General features: G+C 35.5%; 2 protein-coding genes across 11 annotated transcripts in view; both read left to right on the plus strand.

Annotated features, from left to right (window-relative positions):
- Nucleotides 1-4147, plus strand: part of LOC138315104 (ATP-dependent translocase ABCB1-like) — a 79823-nt gene extending 75676 nt beyond the window's left edge. For both annotated transcript variants that reach the window (XM_069255851.1, XM_069255858.1), the window contains exons 25-28: nt 220-417; nt 1270-1473; nt 1664-1810; nt 2283-4147. In XM_069255851.1, the coding sequence (XP_069111952.1) occupies nt 220-417; nt 1270-1473; nt 1664-1810; nt 2283-2483 (750 nt within the window). In that variant the 3' untranslated portion in view covers nt 2484-4147. The remainder of the gene's footprint in view (nt 1-219; nt 418-1269; nt 1474-1663; nt 1811-2282) is intronic.
- Nucleotides 4148-6372: 2225 nt separating this feature from the next.
- Nucleotides 6373-24431, plus strand: part of LOC138315169 (transcription initiation factor TFIID subunit 10-like) — a 30032-nt gene continuing 11973 nt past the window's right edge. Inside the window, exons 1-2 of one of the 9 annotated variants that reach the window (XM_069255991.1) lie at nt 21401-21527; nt 22708-22894. Coding sequence is in view for 2 of the 9 variants with exons in the window: in XM_069256022.1 (XP_069112123.1) it covers nt 6374-6449 (76 nt within the window). In the remaining 7 variants the exon portion in view is untranslated. Of the gene's footprint in view, nt 6450-11464; nt 13149-14951; nt 15389-21377; nt 21528-22707; nt 22895-24431 lie in introns of those variants that run through there. The other 8 variants (XM_069256007.1, XM_069256022.1, XM_069255975.1 and 5 more) reach the window with 8 other exon arrangements.

The following is a 24431-nucleotide window of genomic DNA, read 5'->3' on the forward strand; positions in this document are numbered from 1 at the left end:
GAACGAACGAATTTGAATGACGTGCTAACAATCGAATGAACGAATGAATGAGCGAACAAAAAATATAATCACGAGCCAATCTTTCGAAAGGTAAACAAAGCTTTAAAAAAACATTGCTTCACCTTTTTCTATCTCAGTTTATTTAAGAAAATGTAATGAAATTTGTATAATACTGTATATTAAATTTTGTCAATCAAACATGAATTTTCCATCTTTCAGGATAGAATGGACGGTCAGATTAGTGTTAAAGATGTCAACTTTAACTACCCCTGGAGAAGTGAGGTCAAAGTGCTGAAGAGTTTGAATTTTGAAGTCGCGGCAGGACAGACCGTAGCGCTAGTTGGCTCCAGTGGCTGTGGTAAATCAACAGTTATCTCCCTTCTCCAGCGGTACTACGACCCATCGGATGGACGCCTGGTTAGTGAAACCTAAATATCATATCAGGTGCTATAATGCAGTCTACAATTATTAGAATATTTTCCATTAAAAGTGTCTGTCACAAGAGACGATTCCCTGAGAGACCAAACAATCATGGGCTTCAATCCAAGTACTTCCAAAATCCGTTACAGCAAGTGTGCATCCACGTACGGATTACACAGTACCGAGGTCAATGTTTATTGTAATTAAGTGGTTCAGTGTTAACCAATTACGGACCGTTGTTGAGGTTAATATGGTGTTATACCACCCTGGTAGAATTAAAATATAACTGAGGCCTTAGATCGAGTCGTAAGTTTACATTCTTTCAGGGCGGTATAATCATATTGACCGAATCAAAGTTCCTTATTTATTTATCTAAAATTTTGCATAAATGGAGTTGTTAATAAAATCAATTCTTGTGCATGCTACTTACACGAATTCGGCAGTTTGGAACTACCTCGAGGACCTTGACGTTTGGTCGCAATATCGACCTGGCTGTGATGTCACAACATAAGCACTATTTGATGTTTCCGAAAATGGAAACATCGTGTCTTTATGTCATATATAGGCTTCAACATGACCATGTCTTAACTTAAATGAGAATAGTGAAAAATACAGCACATCTAAAACACGTATCTTTGAATATTAGTGTTCGGTTTGTCAAGGTGATGCCATTGGCCTACTATTCTTTATTTGTCACTATGTATACATACAATATAAATAATGTTAGATATAACATTGTCCTCGGATGATTTCTCAGTTGGCAATTGATATGTAACAGTTCCTATGTTGACGATGCTAACGCTATTTGTGTACTCAATCCTATGTAACCGCAAAATGTGTTTACTTCAGATTATAGATGGGCGTGGAGTGAATGAGTTCAATGTCCAAAACCTCCGGTCAAACATTGGAGTGGTCAGCCAGGAACCAATCCTGTTTGATTGTAGCTTCAAGGATAACATTGCATACGGCCTTGACCGCATGGCAGGGATGGACGAGGTTATAGAGGCAGCGAGAGCGGCGAACATACACGAGTTTATCAGTGGCCTTCCTATGGTAAAGTTTACTATATCTGGTCATATATAATGTCTCAATTTTACGGAAAATCATTCTCTATTTCTTTCTCGTCCAGACATTTGTGATGTGAAGGTCTAATAGATCGATGCAAGAGTTCAAGTAAAAGAGTCACATTAAGACATGTATCCATAAGATAGTCCAACACTGTACGTTTGTGTTATTATTCTAGGGATACGATACCACAGTTGGAGAAAAGGGAACGCAACTTTCAGGTGGGCAGAAACAGCGTGTGGCAATTGCGCGAGCTCTTATCAGAAATCCCAGAATCCTCCTATTGGACGAAGCTACGTCTGCACTTGACACCGAAAGTGAAAAGGTATTGCTCTCTGTAAAATGAATGTCTCTCGAATTTTCAGTTATATTGGTGAAAGATGTAGTGTTATTTTAGACAGAGTCATACCATAAAAATAGTCAAGATATCAAAGTTTATTTCAGGGAAAATTTAGACAAAGTCTAGAAACAGCAAAACCATCCTCGCGAATGTCACACTATTGGCTATATGCAAAAAATGTTTGTTTTATTGTCTGCCCCTATGATTGTTAGAACTATTACTAATTACACGTATTATACATACTTTGTCCTGCAGGGACTGAAGACCACAAAATTCATGGAACTATCTATGATACAAATGGTCACCTGATAGAAAGTAGTTATTTTAACGAAACGAAGTGATATGTCGATAAACGAAATTGATCGACATTAAATGTCAAAGTGGTACTATTTAAAATTTAAAAATGAATAATGCACTTATAATGATTGGCCATTAATATTTCTTCTGTAATTTCCAGCTCGTGCAGGCCGCTTTAGATAACGTTCAGGAGGGACGCACGTGCATTGTGATTGCTCATAGACTGTCTACCATACAAAATGCTGACATCATTTACGTGATGGACTCCGGACAGGTGGTAGAGAAGGGCACACACCAACAACTTATAGCCCAGAAAGGGGTTTATTCGGCCCTAGTAAACGCTCAGCACCTAGCTATGTGATAACGATAGAATGTAGGGAGATCTTCGTATTTCCATGTTATATGTACTGGTATTTCAATGAAATCCGTGACTTTTAACAGCATAGAAGCAATGCCAAAGCCATTGTATTTTTGTAATACGTGTATGAGCGACAGGACTGTATGTGTATGGAGTCTGTAGTTATTGTCAAGTTTAAAGATGCTCCACCGCCGACAGAGCATACATGATATTCATAATTTGAACAATAATTGGTGTTTAATCGTGCATATATATATATATATATCTCATTAACACACAAAAAAAATACTATAAAGAATTTAGTTCGCCTTTGCTGCATACAATGCGCAATCAGTACTTCATTCCATTTAGAATATAGTGACACTGATTTTTTTCGGGATGCAATTAATTATTTTTGTAATTTTAACTTGAAGTAAAATTAGAAGTTCAAACTTTTCAATGGTGGTAATGATGCAAAGTACGTAACTTTTGTAACCGAAAAAAAATACTAAATCGTCTGCTCCTGTTTTTGATAGTGAAAAAATACCATTTGTCAGCGGTAGAGTATCTGGATTTATTTTTGTTTTATTTCTATATTGATTATCATATTTTTTTCACACATTTCGTGTAAATATAAGTTCAGTTTACAAACAAGATTTGATGTATTTTACAAATTGATTTGACATTCTTGATTGGTGTATTATAAAATATTTATGTGAAATGTTTTGACGAAATCATGCATTGTAATTCGACAAATCTTTCATGACTAATCCATGTCTATCTAACATCCTTTTGAGCGATGGCTTGTGCTAGGAAACCTATATTCGAATTCTGTTCACCTACAATTTCTTAGGTAAAACTCAGCCAAACATGAGTTCCACAAATATATCATATTCATAGTTTGCTATAAGTAGTATAGTACTTTGATATCGAAATCATTATTTTGATTTGAATAATAAGAAATATTTTCTATAAACCATCCTGAAGAATGGCTGGCTATGTTCATATAAATCCCGATTTAATGGTTTAATGTGACTTTCAAATGCTTTGGCGCTGTTGAAGCTATTTGGTGCTATTATACATATATAGATAATATATACGTGTGTGTTTCCTTATTGACAAAAGTAGTATAAAAAGGTTTATATGTAAAACTGAAGATTAAATAAGAACAAATACCGATCACACAGAAAGTGTAATTATATACATTTTACGTGTTTAATACCCTCTTGCTTGTCCTGTGTGGCCAATGAACCAGTATGGCCATCGACGCAAATATTAATAAAAAGCTCGGTAGAAACCAGAAACATATACATCAGCATGTATGTATAATTGTGTGAATGTTTCTGGTAGAAACCTATTGAGGATAATTCATTCTCTTTTTATTTCTAAAAATGTACATAAATCAGCATTGTTATCCCATGGACCTTGAGACCCTTCAGACGTAATGTTCTTTGGAACGTATATTGCTTGCAGATTACTTCTAGGTTGTATACTGTTAACAGTATTTACGTTTTAATATTCTGTAACATTGGTATGGTCTACGTACTTATACCCTAATGAATTAGATAGTTGACGAGATTACATTCGGTACCACAGGGATCAGTATACACATGTGTTTACATGCAAAAGAGAACGTGTATTCCTTTTATTTGTTGCTCTTCGGTCTATTAATAAAAATCTACTTTCGATATGTTTTTGATTTTTTTTTTAATGCTTTTTGCCTGTTTTAGGCACGGACCTACATTAAATTTCTTATTATCAGCCCGAGTCAACTACGTGCAGAACCTGGAGTTACTGCTCTGAGTAGACTTTGAACTGGCGCCTACATGTACATGTAAATGACACGACGACTGTTCGAAATATGTAAAACTCGACCGGCTGTGTCTCTAAGATAATGAAAATGTTAAATCTAATTTAAAGGCCCACTACCTTTCCGAAGCAAAACATTAGGGTTTCTTAAAACATTATTAACATCGAAAAATATTTACCGATGGCGTTAGTCCGCTAAACCTGCCTACATTATCAGTTTTTTTCTATTTAATATATAGACTATATATAAGGCAATAAAAAATTACAAAAGCCTAATGATATAGGCAGGTTTAGTGGACTACGATGGTCTAAGAACAGGTTACAATACCAAACATATACAAGATTTTCTGCATAATATATGATAACAGTGGAGAGTCATTTTCGCTGTTTTGCCATCTGACGCAGTTAGGACGACGGCGGGAAACATAAGACAACCCGTGGTATGAAAAGAATAACATTTCACTTATTTCAATCAAATTGTTCAGAAGGTGATGATATGTGTAGTATTAACGATAAGTTTATAACTTTTGCGACTCAACAAAATTATCGATCTCGTTTTACATTTTCATTTTAAAAACTAAAATACGTTTCGGAAAGGTAGTATAATTTCTTGGTTTTTGAATGACTTCCATCTACGGAATTTTTATTGAAACAGCTAGCCACATAGCAAATAGTGCCTAAAAGTGATAATGCGTGATATATGTAACAACAAGAATAATCACGTAGATGAAAAGATTGGAAATCGAATATACATATTGAAAATCCCCAAAGGGCAATTACCAGGGTATATCACGTCCTCAAAATTGGTATCAATACAATTATTAACGTTTTGAATGAAAATGACGTCGTTTCTTCGAAAGATGACGTAAAACTCACAAACACTCGACCTCGGATCAATAAATAAATGGACCAGTAATTTATAAGCGAGTACGTATGCAGAATACCGTATTTTCCCTATTAAGTGCGCCTCCTCTAATAGGGGCGCCCCACGTTTTTTGCTAAAAAAATCAACTAATTTCATACAATTTTTGTGCCAGATTGTGACGATTTGTCTTTCCAGACGCTAAAAAAATACTGTTTCACATCAATCTGATGCTTAACAGATATCCGATCAGTTCGTATAAGCACTAAATTTATTACATTGGACAACTTAGGACATCTTTGCTAAGTGTTTACACATAGAAACAGCGAGAACGCCATGTTCAAAATAAAACGTGTCACTTCAATGCCCCACACACGTGTATGGATGATTGAGGACTAACTGGCAACAACATTTTAGCGATGTCTATACAGGTTTTATGAATAATTACTGTATATCTATGATGAAGGTTCCTAAAAACGTAAGTTAGTTATAGTAAGTTTCAGAAAAATACGAAACTAAAAGCAAGACGACTATAGTCTGTTTAAGAAAAAACCCATCTAAAAATGGTCTCAAATAACGGCGCCCCCCTTGGTCATTTACCTGCGCTCGGCGCCCTCATTAGGGAAAATACGGTAGGTATAAACCGGGTACAATGTTTAATTCATAGAAATATATTTATACGTGTATATATATACCTATTGTGTCCCATTACACTGACAAACTCACCTAAAATATCCACACTTGTCTTATCTAAAGTATTTCACAACAATGATGCCAGGGTGAAATATCATTTAAAAAGGAAAAAAAACTTCAGCGATAAAGGCGCAAAAGCTCATGCAAGGGACATAATCGCTACTTCCCTATTGCTCATTAGCCTATAAGTAGATGCGAGCTAAAACTTATTATTGATGTATATGCATCTATAAGCATTACCAGAAACAGTAAGCAGACACAAAACTACAGTAAATTATCTCAGTGTCGTAATAGAATTTAAAACGTAAATTACGATTATTTTTTTATTAGATCTACATGTATCATGTTTTTGTAAATATCCATTTGATGTGCTCGTACACATGTTACAATTTGTGCGGACACAATAAGTCAATTCACTAGCTAAAAAATGCATGTTTATTACATTTTAAAAAAGCAAATTTTTATTTGAACATGAAATTAAAATCTGGTTGATGATGCGGGCACCTGCTACCGCGTTTAATGTCAACTTGAATTTGATTGGTTGCATGAAATGTATATTATCCAATCAACAGAGCTGTTACATTTATCTCACTTCCAGAGAACAGACACGATGAATATGGAACTCGGTAAGTCTTTGTATGATTTTGTCGTGTTTATCCATGTAAGAAAAGTAATTATTGATATTTCGTGTGCGAGTAGATAGAAAGTACATTCTGGCATTTCTGTGTCGTATGGTGTTGTGGCGAATCTGATGAAATATCGGACAAATCGAGATTATCCTGACAATACACAGAGTTATCGGGTCATTGTGTGAATCATAAACCGGTGTCATCTTTCGTTTCAGGATTTCATTGTCATTTCACACTGATCCATCATTTCTGCAAGACATATCATTTATTGTTATATAAACTAGGGCTCATAACCCGACTGTTGAATTAAAATCCGCCTTTTTATTGTAAATGCTCCGTAGGAAAAATGGTGATGGATAAGGGGAGACAACTATAACTAGACTGGATACTAACACTTTTTAAGTCTGCTGAAATTTATTAATAGATTGGTACAATCATATTATATAACTGTAATTTTTACAATATATCAAGAACGTTTACCTTTTTTCCATCTGTTCAATAATAAGAAGAACAGCAACCTTATACATGCTGTCATCACTGGGTACAAAAAAACCCTCAAAAAAAACCAACTGAATAACCGTAAATATATTTCAAAAGAAGTTTGAAAAACATGACAGTGGTTGCGAATGATCTAGCGTGACACATGATCTTGCTTATTTGTAATTTTCAGCATATTTTGATAAAGTAACAAAATTATTCAGACATAAAAAGTATGGAATGGCAACGTAAATTCTATTATAATCTCAGTTTTAAGTCTAAGATGCAGAGGTACATCTACCTAATGTTACAATGAGGTGATAGTGGAAGAATGGCAGAAAGTGACATCTGATCTAAAAAGTAGATATGTAGATCACATATGCTCCAAAACTATTATGTGAATTGTTAGTACATATGTCTACATGCGGCATAAGTTGCGGTTTATGACCTACATCTTTGATAATGTTTTTTTTTTGAAGATAAATAATAGTCTGTAATGGTTAGGGCTGGGTATTGGAAGGTCTAAAACGATACGTATTGACAATACACTGAAACAATACACGATACGTATTGACGATACAATGAACCTTTTTCAAATTCAGTTGACCATTGTGTTTTGAAAACTGACAATAAAAGACAATTTTGATAAAATATTCTATAACCAGAAAAAAATCTACCGAACGTTTGATTCGGTTTATCATCCGTGTTAATTAGTTTCTGTCAATTCATATTCTTAGTTATGAAAAGGCATTTCTATTCCATTTAGGTGAGACAGATGTCTTAAACACTTCCTATTGATTTAGATTCTCTTACTTGAATGATGTTTTAGATTAAATTTTGTTTGGAATTTCCTATTTCTATAACGAAAACAGTAGGGCGAGTTGTTAAAACGATACAGCGATATACAGCAAGTTTGCGTATCGATATTCGATACACTGCTGAAAACCGATGCATATCGGTATATCAATATATTGATCCAGCCCTAGTGATGGTTGAATAGAAATAATTCTAGTGGAAATGGGAAGCAAATAATCATATAAAGGTCTGACAAGTAGATATATACAATCAAGTCTGGAAAGTCTGCGCATGAAATGTGCGAAAAATAAAATGACAGAAATAGCAACGAAAGTCATAGGTGCGCATCAGACTTACCGGCCTGCACTGTCCATTTGTACACATATATAGGACTATCTTAAGCCTTTTGCTGACGAGGGAGTAGCCAATATCTTTCACTTGATCATGAGTTCAGATAATCATATGTACTTGACAGTCAGTACCATGTTAGATTCTATTTTAGTGGTGGCTGCAGTTCAATGGTGTGAAGCAAAACTGCAATAAATAATCACCCTTTGCAAGACCTGCAGATTCGAATGAATTTATATATTGAACATTTACTGTACATGTCACATTTAGTGCTTCAATCTAGCTGTCAGAGATTAACTTTTGACTGCAAAACAATTTGAAACATACAATGTATGCATAAGTGTCAAATTAAGTTTCAGCATGCTGCCAATTAATTGTTTTCCATCTAGTACCCATTTACCTGTTTATCAAAGGGATCTTCTGAACCAACAATAAAGACATGCATGAAGAAGAGGACTCATTAAGGATGGGTAATTACAAAACAATAAATGGCCGATAATTTCACAGTGATTTGTCTCGTTATATGTCAATCTACTGGATGCCTAAGTGGTTGGTAATAACATAACACCCACCATTAAATTATGGATTAAACATTTACAATTAGAAGATCTGTGTAAGATTAAAAGGACACTTTGTCATTGTTTTGAAAGAAATATGACAATTATGTAAAATACCATAAAATGTTTAAAAAAAACCCAAGGGACAACAGAGATTCAACTGATTGGGAAAACTGTCTAATTTCCTTTGTCAACACAGGGAATCAGGGATTAATAGAATTGTACATATGGAAAGACCAAAGTACACCATCAAATGTTTCTATATGCATGTCACAGGGATCAATCTAGCTCTGATTTATTACTGTTTATGGGTAAATTTCCCCTCAAGGAATGAATTCCCCTCAGGCCTAAAATTCCCCTGAAGATTTAAAAATTCCTAATTTGAAGCTAAAAAAAAAGACCGTTTTTGAAACACAATTTTCCCCTGTGACTTATTTTTCATTATTTTTTTTAATACTTTTGTTTGCAAATTTCTTCATATTTATCATATAGCTACTGCATATTTTATGATAAACTCAAATTTTTCATTATTGAGTTTAAAATTTTGCTTTACTAAATCTAAAAAATTAGTTGTTTATCAGTACATTTTCGTCAAAATGAATATAATTTTGGACATAAATAAGAAGATTCAAATTCCCCTATTTTATAAAAAGGGTAGTTTCCCCCAAAACCTAGATTGATCCCTGCATGAATTCATGTTAGAGCCTTCTTATATAATTACTATGTAACACAAATTTGTGCAAAAATCTATGGATTGAGAAATTATAGTACCAGGTAGTTTAATTTCAGTATTGAACAGCAGTTTTTGGCATATTGTTTTTTTTCAGTAGCTTATAATTGGTATGAATCAATATTAAGGTACTTATTTAAGTTTTGTTAATGCATATAATACAGTAAATGACAGGCAACAGCCAATCTGTCAGTATTCAGTTGATAGGATAAATAGTTCTGTAGCCAATGTGAAAAAGTCAACTCATTGAGAAATGGTTTGGAGAACCAGGTATAAAACATATTGAAGTGTGGGAGTTTCTTGATATGTGTCCAGATCCTATTAATGTCTGTAGGTGTTCTTATCATAATGCTTTCCAGAGGTGAACAGTTTGGGATAATAAATCTGTTTTTAACGCATTGGATGATATACAATATGTACACATGTACCAACTTTACATGTTAAGACTGGTACCTGAGATCCCAGAGTTTGTGTAAACGAACTGGGGTGGTCATATACGCAGATGTGTATATTACTGAGTGCAAGGGTGCGAGTTGATCAAAACCATAAAGAAAATCGAGGTTTGCATTGGGTGTACCTGAAATGGGGCCATTCTCGGATAAAATGGGGTCCCCTTATGTAATTACAATGGACTTTCAGAAAAAGTGAAAATGTCCATGTTTATTAATATCAAACTTTTTAATTCATTAATTACCATCACTATATCTTCTCATTGAATTTAACAAAAGAATCTCTATTGCCCCTCTTTTGTGACCTCAAGTCTGCTTATTCAGCATCTGCCATCAAATTGATTAATTTAATAAGTCAATAGAATTAGACATGCAAAGTTCACATTGAAGAATACTTGGAAAATGAGATTTCGAATGATCACTAGACTCGTAGGAAAATTACTTTGGGAAATGGGATCCGAATGTTGTTGTGCAGGAAAATTATTTTAGGAAAAGGATGATGAAATAGGCTTAGAAGTTGTAGAATTTTTGAAATTGGAACCCAATTTTCTTGATTTATTTTCAGCAATCTTAGACACTGAAGTTAGTGTGATGAAGGGCTCTGTGTTGGTGTAGGATATCAGTCTGATTCAGTTGGTCGACTAAATCATCAATTTTAGCTTTTATTATTGATCATTGCAAACATACTTCCAAGATATTCCTGACGGCTATCATTTGTTTTATTAATATTGCTTTGTTTTGTAATTTCTGGTAAAATCAGAAATTTTTAAATCAAGAAAGGAAGAGATATGAAGACACTGAATATCGTTGGTTTTAACAGCTTTATTGAGCACACAAAATTACTGTATCACAAATTCAAAACTACTACCTTGTAACTGAAGTGTATAAATCATAATTCGAAAAATAGTTTAGCATGCAGATGAAATAATAAGTCTGATTGCTAATGCAGGCACCTGCTTAGTCAAGTAATATTACACATTTTAAGTGAGGAAGAATACTCTTAAACAGGGCTAGACTTTTGGGCTGTTTTACTTGTTTTTTGCAAGTATAGATACTGTATACTATGTATACCGATAGCAAGTGAAAAAATGTGCACTTGTTTATTAGCAAGTCGTTTTTATCATGGACAACTGTTAAAATGACAATGATTGTGAAAAATTATTTTAATGGAAAATTTGGGACACAGTTCTTAGTATAATATTGTTGATGTATACCTATACACCTCACATGATTTATCATGCAAAAATAAAGAATTTTGTTTATTACAAAACTGTAATTTGAATACAGATATTTAATTATAAGTTAAAAGATATTTTATCAAGTACAAATTTAGGGTATACTTGCTATTTTTAGCAAGTGAGAAAAATTGTAAAATTCGAGCCCTGCTTGAATAAGCACTAGTGGGAATAGATATGAAGAAAGCCAGTTTCAATCTTCAATCATGTTGCTCCTCGTATCATGTCCATATATGGTATTGTGGAATATTTAAAGATAGTTATAGGGTCAGTTTGAATAGGGATGTAAAATGTATAAGGGCATTATTATCTGGTGACTTGAGATAACCGGTTTCCTCATGAGCATGATCTTGACTAAATTATAGAGTTTCTGATAAGTTGATGTTGATATTAAAGTTATCAGTCACATACTTTCACAGATAAGTTGATGTTGATATTAAAGTTATCAGTCACATACTTTCACAGCATTCCTGGCTAGGTAGCCTAGCTGGCTCAGGATTCTGCTGTCATTGATATGGTATGTAGTAATTAAAACTGACCCAATAAGGACAGGATAGTTCTGTGTGGATACCGCTTGTGGAACATCCAATGTTTAACCAAACACAGACCATGTCTGCTGTACATCTTCCTGTTGCTTAATAGATTGATTATTGTAGTAATGTGTAGCTCTAGACTATGTACAATTCATTAGGGGAAGAGTAGGTTTCATGCTGTTAGTTCTCTTTCTTGTCGCCAGCAGTAGGTCCGCATAGTGCCAGAAAGGTTCTAGCAGTTTCCTATAGCTATTCCTCTTCTCTTCTGGGTCACAAGTTGGAAAGCCATGCTAGGCAGTACTGCATGCCCTCTAGCTGCCACAAGGCCTTGGTTTAATACTCAGCAAATATAAACACTGACTAATAGAGTCTGTGTCTAATACATTAGTTGCAGCCATTCTGAAGTGTTCTAGAATCTATTCTTTGGTTTGGTTAAATATATTGCTTTTAAAACAGTACATATGGTGTTTACTTGTACTTTTGGAGGCTGTGGTATATTTGTGTTTGTTGTAATACCGGTATGTAACCTTTGAACTTTTACCCATTTTATAGTGCTATCTAACTGGAACATACTGCCAACAGCACATGGACTATCCAGTCATCCCACTTCGCTTGCTGTATGTTGAGTACAAATCTGTGATTGAATCCCCGTCATTGACTCATTGATCTTATCAATGTCCGTCCAATCTTATCTCACATTGTTTTCTCACATCCTATTTTTATGTTTTATATTTTGGACACACCAGGGCATTTATATCTGAGCGATATTTCTATTTTTAGACTATGCCTATGGTATATTTCTTGACAAGGTTAGGTGTTGGGAGAAATGGGCTGGTCTTTGCTGAACTACATATATCATGGACAAAAGTTTAGTTGTTTGATTGCATGTGCATTCCAGAGAGGTTACATACTGGTATATACTATTTTTGAGCATTTAGAGAGGAGTGTGGAGTATATGTATATGACAGCCCGTATATACGTACTATGATCTCACTAAGAGCAGTGATTTTCTTACTCAGTGATTTCAGGGGCCTGTGTCTTTTCAATCAGGAAACGCTACAGTGAAATCTTTCTTGAAACATGTATATTTAAGAAAGTTTTTCTTTATTTGGGAAAATATTTTCATAAATTAGGGAAAATACAGCAAAATTCTCAAGGGGAAGGGTTAAGGCCTTTCTTTGTACCTAAAAAAAATCACTGAAGAGTTTGTAGAGTTCTCTCTTAACGGTCAACCTGACCAGTATTTGTAAATGTGATATTTATGGTATGTGGTATATGTACCAGATGATGTTTACAGTAGATAGAAGGTAGAATTTCTGGACACAACCCCTCCTATGACCGTCACCCCATGTAAGGACTGACCCAGTCATATCTTGGCTCTATACAACCTGATAAGATTGTCCACAACCCCAGATCTATATTGACAATTCCTCCACCCCTCCCCGCAACCCAGGAATCACAGGTGACTGCCGAAATTCGAAGGTGAGCACTCAACTATTTGGGCGTGGTTTGAGTCCAATGTATATGATATAGTTGTGTGTGTTGGATATCAGTGGACTGAGCTGGCTTATGGTGAGTGTCACTTCTGTTTATTTAGTATGATATTTACTGCCAAATAAATCCATCATCACATGTAAAATATCAAAAGTTTAGAAACGTTGACAGTTAATGTAAAATGATTGTTTTACATGTTTTGTTAAATGTAAACATACAAGGTGTTGGAGGATATAGCATGGTGTTACCAAAGTTTGTCATCCAGGCAGTTACAACTTACAACAAGTATATATCGCTTCAGTAATATTACCTAGGCCAGTATTGTATATTAATATAAGCCTTAATGATCGTTGTTTCTACTGGAGTGCTTGACACATTATTAACCCTTCTGTCATTTTGGACATACCTGAGATATGACAATTTTAGTGAAGCTTTCAATCCCGAATCATTATTGGGTGACAACATTATTTTACATGGGTGTGACTTATGTACATATTTTAATTATTATCATTATATAATAGTATATATTTTCAATTTACGTTAAGTATCAGTACCATACAGTAATTTACAATGTTTATCTGGTAGTCAAATAGTTAACTTTGCACATGCAATGATCAGGAAACTGGAACAGGTTATCCTTTTCACACTTGGGGAACCACTTCACTGTTCTGTGCCATGAGAAAAGTATCAATAATCCCACAAGGGTTGTATGTGAAATATGACTTAAATTCTTCTAAGAGATTAGTGATTAAGTGTAATCTGCTGGCTTTTGATTTCCTTTGGAAACAGTTGTAGTTTTCGAGTGTAACAGCTGGATTGTAAAACTCACTGTAGGGCACACTTTACTGAGGAGAGTTGTTGCTCTGTCAATGAACGAAGTACCATAGAATAGATTTTAAAATATGGATTTCAACATCATGCATATACATCCTACCTACTATTTCGATTACATTTCGATTTTGGGACCGATCGGTAAACAAGATGGCCGACAGGGCACCATCTTGAATTTGGATAATTGAAGTTTGTTACTGCTATTCCTCAGAAAATACTGAAGCTATCTGTCTCCAATTTCGTTTGTAGGTTCCCCTAGGACCTTATTTGTATTGCATTTTCAAACCGATCGTCCAACAAGATGACCGACAGGTTGCCATCATGGATTTTGATAATTGAAGTTTGTTACTGTTATATACATCTCTGGAAGTACTGAAAGGATCTTTCTCAAATTTCATATGTAGTAATATGTAGTAAAAATTTGAAAATCAGAGATGATCCCTTTTTCCATTGTCAGAGGTAGATCATTCTTTGGTGGGCGCCAAGATCCTCTTAAGCGCCCTAGTTATGCATATCACATTTTAGGACTGATTGGTCAATAAGGTGGCCGACCGGCTGTTATCTTGGATTGTTAAAGTTTGAAAAGCTTTGTTGTGTAACATTTCCTTGTTGATGAAGGTAAATTATGTTTCCTATGGCCTATCATCGGACAACTGTTTCCTGTTTCTAAATGTGTGGGGTTGATTCTATAGTCAGCACACTTCAATCCTACTCAGTGATTTGTGTACACCACAGCTCTCTAACTCAGAAAACCTGCGGCACTGTCTCAGACGGTGACTCTGTACAGGGGACGGTGTACACCACAGCTCTCTAACTCAGAAAACCTGCATCACTGTCTCAGACAGTGACTCTGTACAGGGGACCGTACACCACAGCTTTCTAACTCAGAAAACCTGCGTCACTGTCTCAGACAGTAACTCTGTACAGGGGACTGTACACCACAGCTCTCTAACTCAGAAAACCTGCATCACTATCTCAGACGGTGACTCTGTACAGGGGACTGTGTACACCACAGGTCTCTTAACTCAGAAAACCTGCATCACTGTCTCAGACAGTGACTCTGTACAGGGGACTGTACACCACAGCTCTCTAACTCAGAAAACCTGCGTCACTGTCTCAGACATTGACTCTGTACAGGGGACTGTACACCACAGCTCTCTAACTCAGAAAACCTGCATCACTGTCTCAGACGGTGACTCTGTACAGGGGACGGTGTACACCACAGCTCTCTTAACTCAGAAAACCTGCGTCACTGTCTCAGACGGTGACTCTGTACAGGGGACGGTGTACACCACAGCTCTCTAACTCAGAAAACCTGCGTCACTATCTCAGACGGTGACTGTACAGGACACCAAATCCCAAAGCCTGCATCATTATCTCAGACATGACTTTGTACCAAGGACCGAGTCCTGCTACTGCCTCTGAACATCAAGTTGACTTGAATTGTTTTTAGGAAACATAATGTGTAGAGAAGTCCTACCTTACAGGTACAGTTTTATATGTGTGTTGAGGATAAGTCAGTGTCGTTTCTTGGTGAGGTTGTTTACAAGCACTTGTTACTTGTAATACACATGCTAGCTGTTTGTAATCATTAACACAGTACATACTCATTGTTGTCATCTTATACAGCTGAGGTATATAATCTATTCCATATGGACATTCTTAAGCTTCTGAATCACTTAACGTGTCTCATTAATTAAATATGATCGGTTAATGAACCATTACATATACATTAATTGATCTGTATTAATTTGAAGGAATAGAGTGTGATGATTTGAATGCTGATAAGGTCGATTACCTCCGTTAAAAGTAATGAGTAATTCCTTTGTATGCTACATTGAGCTGTACAATTAATACCAACATTACATTACATAAGAATACAGATCTATAGACTTGATATAAATCAACCTGTTGTCGGTCTCCATAGATAGGGGGCTTGTAAATTTTAATTTACAGATCAATGTACATAAAGTTGATAGTTTTAAGGCATCTAAGTTATAGTGGTGACTTTTAGAAATAATAAGCAATATGTATTGCTAAGTTTTAGTGAACCTAGTGATCTTGTTCTTGAATGGATTTCATGCATAAGACATACAAAGAAAAAACTTGTTTAGGCAGTGTTTGCATCTGATGCCATATAGGTGGAAACTATTGATTTACCATATTCGACCCAATAAGCGCCTAGGGCGCTTAAAGAATTGATGAAAATGAAAAGGTGCTAATAAGTCAAAATTATTGCAAATCTATACCGTTTTATGTAATTTTGGTCCTTATTTATGCATGGGCAATTGAAATTGAGGCCTCAAAAAGGGGGAGGGACGCTTATAGGGACATGGGCGCTTATTGGGTCGAATACGGTACCCATTTTTTTTTTGAAAGCTTAAGTGTTCAGACACTAAAATGTTTTTTTATGACCAAAGAGTGTATATTGAATGTGTACATGGTAGAGGTTGGAATATCACAGGCACAAGGCCAGACAATGTAGAGAGATTTTTTGTGTAAACTAGAATGAAACTTTACAGAAAACTGATTTCTGCCTCGTTTTTCAAAGAATTTATTTCTTTTGATATAGATGAACACATTTAAGTCGCCCGTATTAAAGTAGAGGTTAAAAGATTATAACCTTGCTTTAACAACTGTTGCATATTAGATTATAGATGTTCGGAGATTAAAGCTTCTTTTTAAGGTTATGTTTTATCTCAACAAACCGTACAGTGTTGGTACGTGTATAGTAAGGTCAAGTTTCATGGCTTTGAGGATTCTGACTCTTTGGTTGATTTAATGATTATGGAGAAATCTCCATTTATAATACCAGGTAATGCTGAATTGGTGAGGATAGACAAATGTAGTCAGTTTAAGTAGCTAAAGATCTATTAGTGCAAAGTTAAATCTTCTTGGATGGAGAGAGAACAACTGTAAATTTGCATGCATCTATATATTACCGTATTCAACCCAATAAGCGCCCAGGGCACTTAAAAAATTGAAAAAAAATGAAAAGGTGCTAATAAGACGAAATTATTGCAAATCTATACTGTTCAGTGTAGTTTTGGTCTTTATTTATGCCTGGACTATTGAAATTGAGGCCTCTACAAGGTGGATGGGCGCTTATCGTAGAGAGAAAGGGGAGCAGTTTTAAGGAGAATATCGTGTAGGGGCAGGGTTGTAGATGTTTTTGACATTCGCCCCTGACCTACATTTTTGTCCGGTTTACATAAACACCTACAATGTTTTATATGTCATACTATTGGGGTGTGTTGGAATCCTAACACCCAGAGGTGGGAACATTCTCTAGTATCTACACACTTCATCATTTGTGTATCAGATATGTCACCGCCACTCTGACAACTGAATGTGACCAGGCCTCATAAACACTCTAACAACTGAATGTGACCAGGCCTCAATCCTTCAAAATGATCATATCTGCATGAAAATGACTGATGACTCAGATTTTTAAATCAGATCAGGTTCTCACTTAAAATTGGGTGTTAATTTGTATGTGTTGTGCTGTAACCTATTAAACACTAATATAGCTTGGTGTAGTTGCCACATGGGTAGACATTTTTATTAAGACAGAGAGAAGTAAAGATCTGTGAAATTACCTTTAATGTGCAGATAATAATCAATACAATTAGATCATTTGTTTATGTGGCACGTATGATGGTGTGTACAAATTGTGATCTGGATTGTCTCCGATATAAATACATTTACCTATAAACATTGACAGGTATGTGTATACACTCTTCTCTGATGTTGATAAACAATGCTGGTGTTTGTAAAATACCATGGCAATTGGAAAGCATGAAACCATGGTGATATAATGTATCTCTTGAAATCTGAGGTCATTCTTGAAAATGTCTGGTACTGCTTAACTATTTCCCCTGAATATTCTTAATAGACTGATCCAGTCTTTCAGATAGAAGAGTTCAGATGTGTCTTTAGGGGTGAATCATGAGTTCATCCATTATAGTCCTATCACCATGAAATGTCATACTGCAGTCATTCAACAGAGCCAATGGCATTTTCAACTTGACTGGTTCTATCTCATCGACGGAGACCCATGGGTGATTGCACTACACTTATCACCCATGGGACAGCTCGTTCCCAGAGCACCGCTTTAATGACGTCACTCTATAAATAGAAACCTGGCAATCAACACAACTCTTTTAAAATGAGAACTTTTCAGTTTGGAGGTAGAATATTTATGGATATCAATGTTGTTGATGTACAGCTTCTGTGAAGGGCATGTCACCTCCAATCTTATTGGCTGAAAAATCGGCAGGAAAATCTGTCATGGCCAATCAGATGTCACTTGATGAAAGCAGTACGTGCTCTGAGATTGAGCTGTCACGTGGATGGGTGATAAGTTAAGCGTAGTGTGACGACCCATGGGTCTCCTGTCCTTGCATCCTTGAACACAAAATGTCAGGTATAGAAGAACTGTTAATTATATAAGGTGAGGACCACTTTGGTTTGCGTGGACATCAATATAGAAAACAAATCTTGATATAGGGAAAGTTTTGGAATTGTAGAACAAAGTTGTTATAAAGGTATCTTTATAATAATTCCATTGGACTTGTGTTCACTTCTAAAAAATAATAAGTCAGGGAAAGTATAAAAATAATCCTACCAATAAAGTGTGTATTTTTGGAGATTCTGCCAGGGGTGAAAACAGGTGTGATGTTTAAAATAGGAGAGGTAGGATGTAACAGTGTGAAGTCACCACGGAAACCTACAGGTAATCAGTAGACTGAGGTAAGGTGTAGTGTATTGCCTCCAGCTTTTTGTTGACTCTCTGGCCCAAGTCCAACACAGGGCAGAGTAGATTTGATCATGGTTTTATACTCACAGGGTTCTATTATCAGTTATATCTGATAGCAATTATCATATTCCATCATTGCTTAGTTTGATGTGTTTTTAATGGTAGATTATAAAAAGCTATATGGAAGTATACTGAAATTTGAGACAAATAAAAAACTGATCAACAACCTCCATATGAAATGATGCATACATTTTGCCAAAATTCTTCCAACTTTCATGCATGTATACTCATATGTTATTTAATTTTATATGTATATGATAGTCTTTTCATCAACATCATAATACCAAATTTATCATGGTTTTAATGTTTCTAAGACTTATGACTCCATGGGTCAGAAAAACCAGACATACATTGTACAGTGCTGATCAGATGTAGGTCAAAAGATAAAATAAAATAGGTCAGAGATATGATAATTATCAGATGTAGGTCAAAAGAAAAATGTAAGTCAGACATAGTAATCATCAGATGGAGGTCAAAAGATAACACAAAATAGGTCAGAGACATGGTATTCATAAGATGTAGGTCAAAAGATAAAATAAAATAGGTCAGAGACGTGGTAATCGTCATATGTAGGTCAAAAGATAAAACTAAAAATAGGTCAGAGACATGGTAATCATCATATGTAGGTCAAAAGATAAAAGAAAATAGGTCAGAGACATGGTAATCATCAGATGTAGGTCAAAAAAGATAAATGTAAGTCAGACATAGTAATCATCAGATGTAGGTCAAAAGATAAAACAAAATAGGTCAGAGATAGGTAATCATCAGATGTAGGTCAAAAGATAAACAAAATGTAAGTCAGACATAGTAATCATCAGATGGAGGTCAAAAGATAAAACAAAATAGGTTAGAGACATGGTAATCATCATATGTGGGTCAAAAGATAAAGCTAAAAATAGGTCAGAGACATGGTAATTATCATATGTAGGTCAAAAGAAAAATGTAAGTCAGACATAGTAATCATCAGATGTAGGTCAAAAGATAAAACAAAATAGGTCAGAGACATGGTAATCATCAGATGTAGGTCAAAAGATAAAAAAAATAGGTCAGAGACATGGTTATCATCAGATGTAGGTCAAAAGATAAAACAAAATAGGTTAGAGACATGGTAATCATCATATGTGGGTCAAAAGATAAAGCTAAAAATAGGTCAGAGACATGGTAATTATCATATGTAGGTCAAAAGATAAAAGAAAATAGGTCAGAGACATGGTAATCATCAGATGTAGGTCAAAAGATAAAAAAAAAATAGGTCAGAGACATGGTAATCATCAGATGTAGGTCAAAAGATAAAACAAAATAGGTTAGAGACATGGTTATCATCAGATGTAGGTCAAAAGATAAAACAAAATAGGTCAGAAACATGGTATTCATCATTTGTAGGTCAAAAGATAAAACAAATTAGATTAGAGACATGGTAATCATCAGATGTAGGTCAAAAGATAGAACAAAATAGGTCAGAGATAGGTAATCATCAGATGTAGGTCAAAAGATAAAACAAAATAGGTCATAGACATGGTAATCATTAGAGGAAAATGTCATTTTAAGTTCAAGAGACATGTTGAATCCTGTGATCAATGTTTTATGTGAATGCAATCAGTAACAAGTTGTGAAGCCCTGGTATGTATATGAAACGAGAGATATATATTGCTATAACTTGATAATGAGAGCATGTACATGGATATCTGTTACTGAATTATTTCACTGCCCACCTTGCTAAAGCCAGGCATAGATGCTATCAGTAATGATGTCTCAATACTACAGACTCCCAAAAATACATTCTCACACACAAACAAGCCCTACAGCTGCATAGATGCTGTCAGTAATGATGTCTCATACTAACAGAACCAAAAAATACATTTCTCACACACAAACAAGCCTCAACATCATAACAAGGAATACAAACATACTACAGACTCCCAAAAATACATTCTCACACACAAACAAGCCTACATCTGCATAGATGCTGTCAGTAATGATGTCTCAATACTACAGACTCCCAAAAATACATTCTCACACACAAACAAGCCTACAGCTGCATAGATGCTGTCAGTAATGATGTCTCAATACTACAGACTCCCAAAAATACATTCTCACACACAAACAAGCCTACAGCTGCATAGATGCTGTCAGTAATGATGTCTCAATACTACAGACTCCCAAAAATACATTCACACACACATATGCCTGCAGTTGCATAGATGCTGTCAGTAATGATGTCTCAATACTACAGACTCCCAAAAATACATTCTCACACACAAACAAGCCTGCAGTATCATAGATGCTGTCAGTAATGATGTCTCAATACTACAGACTCCCAAAAAGTATGCACTGACACCACTTAAACACTGTACACAGGGAAAACAATAATGAATGAAAATTAACCTTAATTTCATCAAAGGTTACCATTCAAAATCTTCATATGGCTTAATTGCCAGTTGTAACCATGGGATATTCAAACTGCTGTTAAGTTATTACACTTCAAGAAACTAAGTATCTATCTGTAGCAACTGAGTGAGATGTTGGCTTAGGTTGGACATTAGAAGGTGGAGCAGTGTGTAAAAGTTTATCTTATCGTTGTAACAGGTATAAAAAGACTGGAGGGGCCATAAAGTGTTTAACCCTGTACATTTGTTAGGGGGGCTGTGTGTCCACTGTCAAACAGCCAAGTACACGTGTGTGTATGGTAGGCAGACATTGATCTGGAGATTTAATGTTGTAAACAAGTGTGTTGATGTCTGAGCTGTGATGATGTGATAAGTTGGTGTTGATGGTGGGACTGGTTTGTCTGAAAATTCTAGCTACTGGTATGTAAAATGTTGATGATGTATATATGTAATTGGGCAATACAAGATTCTCCAGCGAATGCTTTCCTTGCGCTTGTTTTTGCAGACTGTATTGAATTGAGGGTGGATGGCTGTATTCTACAAGAATATAACAGTGCAGAATAATGCAGTAATTATATTTGGTAAACTATTTGTGGAAATGTCCAAGGTTTGCCTTGAAGGGATGGGCTGTGGTGGTGTATCTGATGTTATAACTCCATACTGTGCTGTCCAGCACTGTCCCTATAGTGCTTCTAGATTTCATATACAGTGGAGGGGAATTATTGTCCTACAGACATCTCTAGTTGTATGTGTGAATGTACATGTATATAGACACTTGCACCGGAAGACAAACCATATTTTTATGTAGAACTGCATGGTTAATATATCGATCAGTGAGAATTAGATTCAGACAAATGAGATTCAATACATAGTCAGGAATTTTACGACATCTGCTTGCAGTTTATATACTATGGTGTCTGCAGCGGAGAAAGGTTATGGGAGTAAACCTGGGGTTCACTGCAGCACAGCAGAGGGCCCTACTTATAAAATCAATTGTGGGATTTGTAAGGTGCATCATCTGTATATATGTAATGTGCTCATAGCTTGATTCACAGAATGCTTTGGCAAATCTTTTGTTTATATGATCCTGCCTTAAAATTGGAGTGTCAAGGAATAGTAGGTGGGGACCAGGGGTGGGGATGTAACAGTGTCCGAACTGAATCCTGTCCTGTCAACAGTCTTTTGGTTTAATTGTAAAAATACTGCTTTGAAATAGTGAAGCAATGTCTCAAGACATGTATTGGTTTAGGGCTTAGGCTTTGTGATATTTCTTTATTTCAAGATATTAAAACATGGTCATGTAGGGGCTGATATTTATCAATTGCGTACTTTTGATTTGGTAGATATTTGGTTATATCATCCAGGTTGAACATTACAATATTGGCCTTAGGCTTTGAGATGCCTTAAGAATGTCGGTTATGTATTTTACCTGAGGTCATTAACACTATATATTAACCTGCATTAAAGGTCAGTAATTGATACCTATAACAAATTTGTATCAATTATTTCTGTCACCAATTGGCGATACATACATGGTACATTGTATTACACATGTGACATACATAATGAAGTAATTGAATGTGACGCTCGTCTACTACAGATAAACGGTTGCCATTGATGATTCTTCCTGTACGTATCCTGATGGGCCATCACTCATCCTACTATCTATATAGTGTTTGGTGACGGAGGTCAGGAGCCCCTAAGGCCTCGTCTAATTATGCGTAATCTTACCTGTAAAATTCTCTCTCATCTTAGCTGAGATTTACCTTTGACAGGTAGGAATTCAGGTCAGTACCTTAGATAAGATATTATTTTATGGACATCTTTCACTTTCAGCTGTAGATGTAAGAAAGCTGTGAGTTCTACTGTATATGTATAAGAAGTCTCTATTTGTGTTGATTTATGGACAGCTTATATGATCTTGGTGAGAGTTTCCGCATGATTTATTGAGACAAAACTAAAATACATACCTGGAATATTATTATATGGGGATAAAATTTCACCAGTCAGGTAAGGGGATGAAACTGAATTTTATTTTCAGGATTTACCTAAATATTGGACATTTGTTCAAGTGTGCATGGTTCAGTCAAAACTGTCTAATATTACTTCAGGTCTTGGTGGTCTTTATACAAAATTATACAGTAAAAAAGGTTGAAATGTGTTGAAATTAGTTATTTGGTACCCTAGAAAAATGGTCTTGCTAAGCTGGCCAGGTGTCAGGTGGTCTTTACCTTTTATACAGAGACGGTTAATGTTGTTGTTAAGTCAGACTTAACATTTTAAGATTACTTGTTGACCATACAGACCCATAGTTTGTGTTGCTAATTTTGTCTTGTACCCCTGACTTTTTCCACAGTTTGAATCAGAAAGCACTTATATATATAGGTTTTCGCCTTGGACCCCCAGTTTGGCATATTGCATTTTGGGACATCACATATGGTAGCCATCTTGGATTTTAATTAAATGAGTGGACAGCACTGAATGGATCTTCTTTCACAAATTTCTGCTCGTCAATGGCCGCCTGCTAAAGTTAAAGTTTGTTTGCCTATTTTCGCAGAAAGATGATCCCTTTTTCAAATTTCATATGTCTAGGACCCCAAGTTGTGCAATATTGCATTTTGTACTGATCAGTTGCCGCCAGGCCAGGTAGCCAGTAATACCGCTATATTTTGTTCACAAAAATGATGGACCCTAATTTTCTGCCCATTTTGCGACCACCATCTGGATTATAGAAGTGTAATGTTTCTGATCTTTCATTTGTAGTGTCTTTGGACATCATTCTCTTGTCAATCACATGGCACTATTTCACTTTTTATCTCCTTCTTTCTCTTGTCCTAGGATGATATATATATATAAAGGTAAATAATTATTTGGGCTTCTTAATTAATTTTTCCTTGTGTGTATAGTAATAGAAGAAGGTTGTGTCCATTAAAGGATGTTATGATCAGGAATACAGTACATAAATTAGTATTCTGGTGTACACGCTATGTCCACATAGATGTACATTAATGGTCTTGTTCTTTGGTGACAGGAAGCATATATTTTGTGTTGATCAGCTTGTACATCTGCTGTGCGGTGTAGGAACGTGTCACAGCTAGGTTGACACACGACAGTGGGAGAAGGAAATATAAACATTGGTGGGCACTGATGAATGTGCCCAGGGCAGTGTTGTTTGTGATGATCATAAAAACATGTGCACCCTAGCTTGCATGGATGACTCTGCTTTATGTTATAGATCAGACAGTAATATTCAGCCCCAGGTCATATTGTTTTGTTTAAAGGAAATTCTTAAAATTTGGCTGGAAATTCTTTTATTTGTGAGCA

Source organism: Argopecten irradians, chromosome 1 (assembly GCF_041381155.1).
Source record: "Argopecten irradians isolate NY chromosome 1, Ai_NY, whole genome shotgun sequence".
In the NCBI taxonomy this organism is placed as follows: domain Eukaryota; kingdom Metazoa; phylum Mollusca; class Bivalvia; order Pectinida; family Pectinidae; genus Argopecten; species Argopecten irradians.